This window comes from Musca domestica, unplaced genomic scaffold, assembly GCF_030504385.1.
Source record: "Musca domestica strain aabys unplaced genomic scaffold, Musca_domestica.polishedcontigs.V.1.1 3, whole genome shotgun sequence".
In the NCBI taxonomy this organism is placed as follows: Eukaryota; Metazoa; Arthropoda; class Insecta; order Diptera; family Muscidae; genus Musca; species Musca domestica.
Window position 1 is genome coordinate 9,787,389 of NW_026712299.1, and position 12,002 is coordinate 9,799,390.

Here is a 12,002-nt window from a genome sequence, read left to right on the forward strand (position 1 = left end):
TGTGCCGTGATGGTGTGGGCCGCCATAACAGTCGATGGTCGCTCTCCGCTCGTATTAATCGACCGTGGCATCAGATAAAAATGTCGAATATTATCGCGAAAATATTTAAATATCAATAAAAATTAAAAAAAAAATGTAAAAATTATGGCGTTTGACTTGGTTGCAGTTTTTTATCTCACCCTGTAAGTATTGGAAATTGTGACCCTCTGTGGGTGAGGTACCAGAAGAGGTTCGCAGATATATATCATCTTCACAACAGATCTTGTGCTAGAAAAAGGGTTGTATGTGTGAAATTTAAAGGGGGTAAGATGCTTATCTCGCTTTCATTGAGCGTTTTGTTTTTTAAAATTTTAAACTCCATGTGGGGGAGATACCAAAAGAAATTGTCCGATCTCTACCATTTTTATAACAGATCTTGTGTTAATGGAAATATTGAGATGTGCCAAGTCTGAATGGAATCGGATGTTAATTTCGTATTTTATGAGCTTCATGAATATTCAAAATGTTGACCCTTTGTGGAGGAGATACCAAAAGGAGTGAACCGATATATTACATCTTCACACCAGACATTGGGCAGATAAAAATATTGTAATGTGGGTCATTTGAAGAGAAACGGATATTACATCACACTTTATAAGAGTTGTAATTATTAAAAATGTTGACCCTTTTTGGGGGAAGTACTGGATGGAGTGGACCGATATTGCCCATTTTCGCACCTTACCTAGCACTGATTCAAATATTAGGATTTGGAGCAAAATCGAATTATCTTTCACTTTCTGTCCAGTAAAATAATTTTGCTTTTGAAAATTCTGACCTTTTGTGGGTGTGGTGTGGACCGATATTGCCCATCTCCGAACACGATCTAAGTTTGATAATAATATTACGATGTACCAAGTCCAGAGGTATCGTGCGCACCAGCCAGATAGACAGACGGACGGTCCTGAAACGGATTTGGTCCAAAGTATTTCGATGAGGCACATAGCCATATGGCTGAGATTATAAAAATTGGCCACCTCCATATCTAAATCTTAGAGACCAAAAGTAACAGCAATATCAAATTTAAGGATTCTAGCCATATCCCTATCAAATAGTAGTACCATTTAGTACTTTTCGTACCTCCATCCACCAACTTCATATCGTAACCACAGACATGAACCTTTATATCTCTATTAAAATTCAGGATTTCAGCTCCGAATCTGAACCGATCTTGATAAAATTTGGCATAGGTATTTGTGGGCTGTATCTGATATCTGGTACCAAATATTGCTGTCGAATGCATATTAAGAATGTGAGGGACCTAAACACCAAATCAGATGAAACATATATATGTGAGCCATAGCTATATCTGATCCGATTTACACCAAATTTGAAGTACTGGCTTCTAGGATGAATTCAGTCATAATGGCCAAAACTTAGTCCGTTTGGGCTAATATTAGCCATTTGATGTGCAATAAACCTGATATCGGATAAAGATGTATATGAGAGCTATATCCTAGTCTGAACCGATCCAGATAAAATTAGACAGAGGTATTTTCAAGCAGTATCTGATGTCCGGTACCAAATATCATTCTTGTGGAGTGCATATTACGCATGCGAGGGACTTAAAACCCCAAATTGGATGAAACATATATATGGGAGCTAAAGCTATATTTGAACCGATTTTCAGCAAACTTGAAGTACTTGCTTCTAGACTGAATTCGATGGGATGTACCACCAGGTCACTTGGACTTATATTAACCATTTGGTACACAATTAACCCGAAATCGAAATCTGATCCTGTTATCGCCAATTTCAATAGGGTTCGTCATTGGGCCAAATAAATATTGTTTGGAAAATTTCATCTCAATCGGATAATAGATGCGACCTGCATTTTGTTCACAAGAATACATGGACAGACGGAGGGACGGACTGACATGCATAACTCCACTCAGAAAGAGATTCCATTTAGGTCCACAAAAGTAACTATGGGTCTATCTCGCTTCCTTCTCCATGTTACAAGGAAATGCGCAAAGACATAATACCCTTACCACTATGTGGTGTAATGTATAAAAATTGAGGAAGAGGGCGGGACACATTTTCCCCCCTCTATTGAGGTTACATTGTGATGTAAACTTTTAAAAAGCCCATAAACGTGTCTTCTATTTTTAGCTCGGCTTTCATAATCTACAAGTTTTTTCCTGTAATTATAGTCTGCGTCTCACATTGATATTTCCAGTCCTGCTACAAATATAATTCTGTGATGAATCTTTCCTCCTCCCAAGTTACTTACCATTATCCTTGCTATCCTCTTAAAAAAACTCCTCTTCTTGTGTTAAAATTTCTCATTTTTATTTGACTCAAATTAGTTTCGAATTCATTACGGAATAACCTTAAATAATTAATAATTTTCTGGGCTTATTTGCTACACACGAATCCATTAATGAAATCAATCTTAATTTTTAAAACTGCTACAGAATACAATAATAATTAAAAAAAATAATAAATACAAAAACAAAGCAGAATATTTGTTGGGGTTTGGTCGGTCGGTTGTTGGTTGGTTGGTCGGCCGGTTTGATGCTGTTTGGCTGGCTAGCTATTTGGTATTATTGGCATTAACGGCCCAAGTGAAGTTGGACTTAAAATCTCTCTTCTGTTTTTAAAAAAATGGCAAACTTACTGAAAACGAAAGGTGGAACAAAAGGCAATCGCAGCGAATCGATTCGAATCGTATTGAATAGTGAACAACGTTAACGTGGCATCCGTGGAATAATACAAAGGAGCGATGTGAGTAAGTGAGTGGTTCGATGGTCCAGCCTACCGACGATTGATAATCAAATATGAAAATGGCTTCAAGGACACAATTGACTGGCTGACTGGATGGCTGGCTGACAAAATCAATTGAGGTTGATGGCATATTTCTTTTTCAGTGTGTATGTATGTGTGGATATCTGTATTTTTGTATGGATTCGAAAAAAAAAAACAGAAAAACATAAACTGATGGAAATGGATTTATGATGTTGATGCTGCTGCTGCTGAAATGGACTGGGAATATTCGAAAACAAAAAACATGAGCCGTCGTTTTCACAATTAATTGATTTTCTGTTCGGGTATGTATTAATTTCGAAACCGCCACGTTATCTCGTACACTCAGGTATTATGTATCTTCTCTATGTCATGGCCATTGCAATCGCTGTCACCGCCATCCTCAATGGTGCTGCCGCCATCATCGCCATCGTCGACCACATTGCCGCTGAACAAATGACGCAGGCAATTGCGCTTCACATAGAGGAAGGCGATCAGGGCACACACCAGGAACGCAATGCCAATGGTGCTGCCAATTAGGAGGGCTCGCATTTTACGATGTGATGGCACTTCAATGATCAACTCCGAGCCGGGCACTTGGGCGCCATCGTTCGAAATGGCCAACACTTGGATGGTGAATGTGGAGTCCTCCTTCAAGTGACGCAGCTGATAGAAGTTGTCAAAAGTTTCGACCGTGCCGACCAGATGATGTTCGGGCTCCTTCCACCAGCGTACCGTGTACAGGCGTAACGCATCGAGCCCATGAAGTGGATGTTCCCAGTGTAAGAGCCATCCTTGTTGGTTATTAATGGCACTTAAATTCCATGGAGCACTTAGGAAGCTACTGCTGCCGGCGCTGCTGCCAACACCGCCACCGCCACCACCACTTGGCGATTGGTAGTTAACACGTTGCTGGGATTGTTGCACAGACGACAAGTCGCCTTCGACATTGTCATCGTCCGATTCGGCAACTTTCGATGAGGCTGCAAAGGATAGAGACAGACAAACAAACAAACGCACAAATGAACCAATGGACAGGATATAAACGAAATAAATTAAACAAAAGGATAATACATATTGTCCTGGCAAAAAAAAAAGAAAGGAAACACTCGCACAGCCACACACAAAGAGTGTGGAACACTTAAACCCAACAAAGCTACTTCTGAGTGCCTCTGGCCAGCTTGAGTTCCGCAATATTTAATTAATATCTGCTGCCAGCGGCGGATTAAATATCTTAATTTTAATTTTCGAACTGGGAGGAGAATGAACGACCAGGTTATTTATTGATCTGGCGCTCAGGGATATACTCAGTGGCCAAGGAGAGAGACAAAAGGACTTCGGTGTACGGAAGAAGACCAATGGCATTTTCTATTAAAAATTCGAAAGGACTTCCACATGAAAAAGACAAATCGTCTCCTGCATAGGGAAGACCAACAGTCTTCTGTATAGGGAATACCACTGGTGTTCTATATGGGGAAGACCAATGGTCCTTTGTATAGAGAAGACCAGCGGTCTTCCGTATAGAGAAGACCAGCGGTCTTCCGTATAGAGAAGACCAGCGGTCTTCCGTATAGAGAAGACCAGCGGTCTTCCGCATAGAGAAGACCAGTGGTCTTCCCGATAGAGAAGACCAGTGGTCTTCCGCATAGAGAAGACCAGTGGTCTTCCGCATAGAGAAGACCAGTGGTCTTCCGCATAGAGAAGACCAGTGGTCTTCCGCATAGAGAAGACCAGTGGTCTTCCGCATAGAGAAGACCAGTGGTCTTCCGCATAGAGAAGACCAGTGGTCTTCCGTATAGAGAAGACCAGTGGTCTTCCGCATAGAGAAGACCAGCGGCCTTCCGTATAGAGAAGACCAGCGGTCTTCCGTATAGAGAAGACCAGCGGTCTTCCGTATAGAGAAGACCAGCGGTCTTCCGTAGAGAGAAGACCAGCGGTCTTCCGCATAGAGAAGACCAGTGGTCTTCCGCATAGAGAAGACCAGTGGTCTTCCGCATAGAGAAGACCAGTGGTCTTCCGCATAGAGAAGACCAGTGGTCTTCCGCATAGAGAAGACCAGTGGTCTTCCGCATAGAGAAGACCAGTGGTCTTCCCGATAGAGAAGACCAGTGGTCTTCCCGATAGAGAAGACCAGTGGTCTTCCCGATAGAGAAGACCAGTGGTCTTCCCGATAGAGAAGACCAGTGGTCTTCCCGATAGAGAAGACCAGTTATCTTCCCGATAGAGAAGACCAGTGGTCTTCCGTATAGAGAGGACTAGTGGTCTTCCGTATAGAGAAGACCAGTGGTCTTCCGTATAGAGAAGACCAGTGGTCTTCCGTATAGAGAAGACCAGCCGTCTTCCGTATAGAGAAGACCAGCCGTCTTCCGTATAGAGAAGACCAGCCGTCTTCCGTATAGAGAAGACCAATGGTCTTCAGTATAGGGAAGACCAGTGGTCTTCAGTATAGGTAGTCTTCCACACAGAGAAGATCAGCAGTCTTCAGTATAGAGAAGACCAGTGGTCTTCCCGATAGAGAAGATCAGTGGTCTTCCTGATAGATAAGACCAGGGGTCTTCCTGATAGATAAGACCAGTGGTCTTCCCGATAGAGAAGACCAGTGGTCTTCCGAATAGAGAAGACCAGTGGTCTTCCGTATAGAGAAGACCAGTGGTCTTCCGTATAGAGAAGACCAGTGGTCTTCCGTATAGAGAAGACCAGTGGTCTTCCGTATAGAGAAGACCAGTGGTCTTCCGCATAGAGAAGACCAGTGGTCTTCCGCATAGAGAAGACCAGTGGTCTTCCGCATAGAGAAGACCAGTGGTCTTCCGCATAGAGAAGACCAGTGGTCTTCCGCATAGAGAAGACCAGTGGTCTTCCGCATAGAGAAGACCAGTGGTCTTCCGCATAGAGAAGACCAGTGGTCTTCCGCATAGAGAAGACCAGTGGTCTTCCGCATAGAGAAGACCAGTGGTCTTCCCGATAGAGAAGACCAGTGGTCTTCCCGATAGAGAAGACCAGTGGTCTTCCCGATATAGAAGACCAGTGGTCTTCCGTATAGAGAGGACTAGTGGTCTTCCGCATAGAGAAGACCAGTGGTCTTCCGCATAGAGAAGACCAGTGGTCTTCCCGATAGAGAAGACCAGTGGTCTTCCCGATAGAGAAGATCAGTGGTCTTCCTGATAGATAAGACCAGGGGTCTTCCTGATAGATAAGACCAGTGGTCTTCCCGATAGAGAAGACCAGTGGTCTTCCGATAGAGAAGACCAGTGGTCTTCCGTATAGAGAAGACCAGTGGTCTTCCGTATAGAGAAGACCAGTGGTCTTCCGTATAGAGAAGACCAGTGGTCTTCCGTATAGAGAAGACCAGTGGTCTTCCGTATAGAGAAGACCAGTGGTCTTCCGTATAGAGAAGACCAGTGGTCTTCCGTATAGAGAAGACCAGTGGTCTTCCGTATAGAGAAGACCAGTGGTCTTCCGTATAGAGAAGACCAGTGGTCTTCCGTATAGAGAAGACCAGCCGTCTTCCGTATAGAGAAGACCAATGGTCTTCAGTATAGGGAAGACCAGTGGTCTTCAGTATAGGGAAGACCAGTGGTCTTCAGTATAGGGAAGACCAATGGTCTTCTGTATGGGGAAGCTCAGTAGTCTTCCACACAGAGAAGATCAGCAGTCTTCAGTATAGAGAAGACCAGTGGTCTTCAGTATAGAGAAGACCAGTGGTCTTCAGTATAGAGAAGACCAGTGGTCTTCCGTATAGAGAAGACCAGTGGTCTTCCGTATAGAGAAGACCAGTGGTCTTCCGTATAGAGAAGACCAGTGGTCTTCCGTATAGAGAAGACCAGTGGTCTTCCCGATAGAGAAGACGAGTGGTCTTCCGTATAGAGAAGGCCAGTGGTCTTCCGTATAGAGAAGGCCAGTGGTCTTCCGTATAGAAAAGACCAGTGGTCTTCCGCATAGAAAAGACCAGTGGTCTTCCGCATAGAGAAGATCAGTGGTCTTCCTGATAGATAAGACCAGGGGTCTTCCTGATAGATAAGACCAGTGGTCTTCCCGATAGAGAAGACCAGTGGTCTTCCGAATAGAGAAGACCAGTGGTCTTCCGTATAGAGAAGACCAGTGGTCTTCCGTATAGAGAAGACCAGTGGTCTTCCGTATAGAGAAGACCAGTGGTCTTCCGTATAGAGAAGACCAGCCGTCTTCCGTATAGAGAAGACCAGCCGTCTTCCGTATAGAGAAGACCAGCCGTCTTCCGTATAGAGAAGACCAGCCGTCTTCCGTATAGAGAAGACCAATGGTCTTCAGTATAGGGAAGACCAGTGGTCTTCAGTATAGGGAAGACCAATGGTCTTCTGTATGGGGAAGCTCAGTAGTCTTCCACACAGAGAAGATCAGCAGTCTTCAGTATAGAGAAGACCAATGGTCTTCAGTATAGAGAAGACCAGTGGTCTTCAGTATAGAGAAGACCAGTGGTCTTCCATATAGAGAAGACCAGTGGTCTTCCGTATAGAGAAGACCAGTGGTCTTCCGTATAGAGAAGACCAGTGGTCTTCCCGATAGAGAAGACGAGTGGTCCTCCGTATAGAGAATGCCAGTGGTCTTCCGTATAGAGAAGGCCAGTGGTCTTCCGTATAGAAAAGACCAGTGGTCTTCCGCATAGAAAAGACCAGTGGTCTTCCGCATAGAAAAGACCAGTGGTCTTCCGCATAGAGAAGATCAGTGGTCTTCCTGATAGATAAGACCAGGGGTCTTCCTGATAGATAAGACCAGTGGTCTTCCCGATAGAGAAGACCAGTGGTCTTCCGAATAGAGAAGACCAGTGGTCTTCCGTATAGAGAAGACCAGTGGTCTTCCGTATAGAGAAGACCAGTGGTCTTCCGTATAGAGAAGACCAGCCGTCTTCCGTATAGAGAAGACCAATGGTCTTCAGTATAGGGAAGACCAGTGGTCTTCAGTATAGGGAAGACCAATGGTCTTCTGTATGGGGAAGCTCAGTGGTCTTCCACATAGAGAAGACCAGCAGTCTTCAGTATAGAGAAGACCAGTGGTCTTCAGTATAGAGAAGACCAGCAGTCTTCAGTATAGAGAAGACCAGTGGTCTTCAGTATAGAGAAGACCAGTGGTCTTCAGTATAGAGAAGACCAGTGGTCTTCAGTATAGAGAAGACCAGTGGTCTTCCGTATAGAGAAGACCAGTGGTCTTCCGTATAGAGAAGACCAGTGGTCTTCCCGATAGAGAAGACGAGTGGTCTTCCGTATAGAGAAGGCCAGTGGTCTTCCGTATAGAAAAGACCAGTGGTCTTCCGCATAGAAAAGACCAGTGGTCTTCCGCATAGAAAAGACCAGTGGTCTTCCGCATAGAGAAGACCAGTGGTCTATAGTAAGAGGACCAATGTTCTTCTATAGGAAGAAGACTAATGGTCTTCTCTATGTAAAGAAGATCGTTGGCCTTCTAAGTGCCTAAAATCCCCATTTATGCTTTTATCTTTGCTACAAACTTACGTTGTGTTGGATATCGAAAGGGTTTGCTGAACATGCCGTCGCCATATTTATCCTGGCTCAATACCATAAATTCATATTCGCGACCGGGCAACAAATGCGGAATGGTGGCCTCCATGACATGCTTTTGGACGATACGCATTGTACGCCATTCCTGGGCATCCGTTAGACGATACCAGACCGTGTATTCGAGATTGGGACGCAAATATCCTGTAAATGTAATAAAGAGAGGGAGTTAGAGAGAGAGGGGAGATGAGGTAAAAACTCAAACAAAATGTGACAATAAAGAGGGGATACAACCAGGTCCTAACTCCTCTGCACACATGCCGAAGTGCAACAAAATCCAATACTTTTTCTTCTATGTGTCTGGCATTGTGTATGGGTGTGTGTGTGTGCGTGTGGTGTAAATAAAGTGAAAATGTTTTCCTCTCCATACATATTTGTTTTCCTTTTTTTTTGCTGTAGTTGTTGTTGCAATAATTGTTGTTTATGAAATGAAAATGAAATGCATGCCGTGCGGAGGTGTAGCCGTAATTGTTCTGTGATGTTATTGCCATCGACGATGAAGTGTGAATATTGCTGACGGTGGGGTTCGAGGGGAAGTGGGTGTTGCATCAATGGAATCTCAGTTATGTGTTTTTTAATAAATATAAGTAAATTGTAATTATTGCATAACGCTTGTTTAATATTTTTTTCTTAATTTCACATTTGTTTGGGAAAATTTTTATTTTCAATTTTTGTGCTTACGATCTTTGGGTGGAGAATATACTCAGTATGTCATGAGATTTGAAACAGCTTGGAGTGATTGGTGGAGTTTCAACGATTATTAGGCAGGTAGCAAATCTACAATCGCGATTATATGGTCAATGATGAATTGCTTTCTGGGTCTAAATTCGGTATTGACTGCCTGCAAGTCCTTCTCATGGATGTGTGCGTACGTGTATAGCAAAGTTTTTTTATACTCTTCATTATAGTATGGAGGGTATATTAAGTTTGTCATTCGGTTTGTATCACCTCGAAATATACATTTTAGACCCCACAAAGTACATATTTTCTTCATCAGCATAAAATTCTATGTCGATTTAGAGATGTCCGTCCGTATGTCCGTCTGTGGAAATCACTTTAGCCTCCGAACGAATTGAAGTAGATTGATAAAACTTTTCTCAAATGTATATTATGTCTGCAGGACTTTTGGTATTGAAAATGGGCCATCCAGGTCCACGTTTTTGGTATAGCCCCCATATAACGGTACCTCCCGATATTCGGTATTTTAATGATTTTAGCGACATTATTCACCGGAATTGTTTCAAATTTTGTATTTGAAGTTCGTAATGGATACTACCACCTATGACAGAAAATTGTCTATGCAGGTCCACGTCTTCGTATAGCCCCATATAACGGTACCTCCGGATATTCGATTCTTTGTTGATTTTAGCGACATTATTCACCGGAATTCTTTCAAATTTAGTATTTGAAGTTTAAAATGAATACCACAGCCTATGACAGAAAATTGTCTATGCAGGTCCGCGTCTTCGTATAGCCCCCATATAACGGTACCACCCGATATTCGGTATTTTGATGATTTTACCTGCATTATTCACCTGTCTTTAAATTTCGCATTTGAATATTGTAATGGCTCATGACAAAATTACCTATGCAGGTCAGCTACATTCGGTATTTTTAAGATTTTAACAGTATTTTTAATGGATTTTATTTTTTTGAAAATTGCCAAATTTGTACCAAATGCTGGAGGGTATTCAAAGTACGCCCCGGCCTAACTTACAACTTTTTTACTTGTTTGAAATGAAATTCGGTATTGTTTGCTTTTTTTATCCCCAGACACTAGGAGTGATCCTCAGGTCAAATTACGGTATTCTAGTTATATTATATGGACGTGTGCATTCCTGTTTAGCATCGTTAGACAGGTCTAAATACAAAGCTTTCGAATTCTTACTGTGAATATAGAATTTAAGAGGTTGAGACCACAGACTCGTTTCATCACTTCAACCTACTGGCTAAGCCTCCTAACACCCTCTTGCCTCATTTTGGACGGAGACTTACTAGGATTGCATACAGAGGAATCAGAGTAAATAAAATTCTGTTTTTATACCCTACACCACATAGTGGTAAGGGTATTATGTCTTTGTGCATTTGTTTGTAACATGGAGAAGGAAACGAGATAGACCCATAGTTACTTTTGAGAACCTTCATAGAATCACTTTCTGAGTCGATTTATGCATGTCAGTCCGTCTGTCCGTCCGTCCGTCCGTCTGTCCATGTATTCTTGTGAACAAAATGCAGGTCGCATTTATTATCCGATTAAGATGAAATTTTCCAAACAATATTATTTTGGCCCAAGGACGAACCCTATTGAAATTGGTAAGAATCGGATCAAATTTAGATATAGCTCCCATATATATCTTCATCCGATTTCGGGTTAAATGTGCACCAAATGTCCACTATCAGTCCAAATTACCTGAATTTTGGCACACCCAACCGAGTTCGGCCTAGAAGCAAGTATATCAAATTTGGAGAAAATCGGTTCAGATATAGCTATAGCTCCCATATATATCTTTCATCCGATTTGGTGTTTAAGCCTCTCACATTCGTAATATGCACTCCACAAGAATGATATTTGGTACCAGATATAAGATACAGCCCAGAAATAGCTGTTTGTAATTTTATCGAAATCGGTTCAGATTTGGATATAACTCCCATATATATCTTCATCCGATTTCGGGTTAATTGTGCACCAAATGGCTGATATAAGTCCAAATGGACTGAATTTTAGTACATCGGACCAAATTCAGCCTAGAAGCAAGTATATCAAATTTAGTGAAAATCGGTTCAGATATAGATATAGCAACCATATATATGTTTCATCCGATTTAGAGTTTTAGTCCCATACATTCGTAATATTCACTCCACAACCGTGATATTTGGTACCAGGTATTAGATGGAGCACAGGAATAGCTGTTTTAAATTTCATCGAAATCGGTTCAGATTTGGATATAGCTCTCATATATATCTTCATCCGATTTCGGGTTAAATGTGCACTAAATGGTCAATATCAGCCCAAATCACCAGTCTAGAAGCTAATACGTAAAATTTGGAGAAACCCGGTTCATAGATAGCTACAGTTCGTAAAATGCACGATAGAATTAGATAGATTTTGATTTTGTACCAAATATCTCATAGAGCTCTGAAATGCCCTGTATAAACCTTTTTACGAGAGCTCTACTAAATATGCATAGTGGTGTAGGGTATCATATAGTCGGCCCCGCCCGACTTTTGAGCTTTCCTTACTGGTTATTATTTTGGACAGGATCTTCATAGGGAAGCATTTGAAGTATTTGTTGAAAAGCATTCTCAGAATAAGAAGAGCCCCATCTAAGGTTTTTTTATCACACCATGGTGTAGGGTCTAAAGAAATCTGTGTTGCTGCAAATTGTTCAAATGACATTTTTTAACACAATTATCTTCTTGTTGCTGAGTTGTTTTTTTTTTTTTGTTTATGCCCACTACTTTGTAGATTATAATTTACACCTTTAATAATGCAAAGTCCACATTACCAAAAAATGCATTTCATTAAAAAACTTGATAATGGCCTGGTGATACTATCATTGGGATAGTCTTTTGAAAGTTCAATTTATTAATAAATGATTATTATTTTCACAGGAAATTCATGAAAACAATGAATGAATGAATTAAATTTGAGATTATTGTACGCGATTGATTATTGGC

At 41.8% G+C, this 12,002-nt stretch overlaps 1 protein-coding gene across 2 annotated transcripts in view; it reads right to left on the bottom strand.

Moving 5' to 3' along the window:
- Positions 1 to 2,309: 2,309 nt before the first annotated feature.
- LOC101900777 (protein borderless) overlaps positions 2,310 to 12,002 on the bottom strand; it is a 97,908-nt gene continuing 88,215 nt past the window's right edge. For both annotated transcript variants that reach the window (XM_005178222.4, XM_005178220.4), the window contains exons 8-9: positions 8,262 to 8,468; positions 2,310 to 3,764 (exon numbers count right to left, since the gene is read on the bottom strand). In XM_005178222.4, the coding sequence (XP_005178279.1) occupies positions 3,127 to 3,764; positions 8,262 to 8,468 (845 nt within the window). In that variant the 3' untranslated portion in view covers positions 2,310 to 3,126. The remainder of the gene's footprint in view (positions 3,765 to 8,261; positions 8,469 to 12,002) is intronic.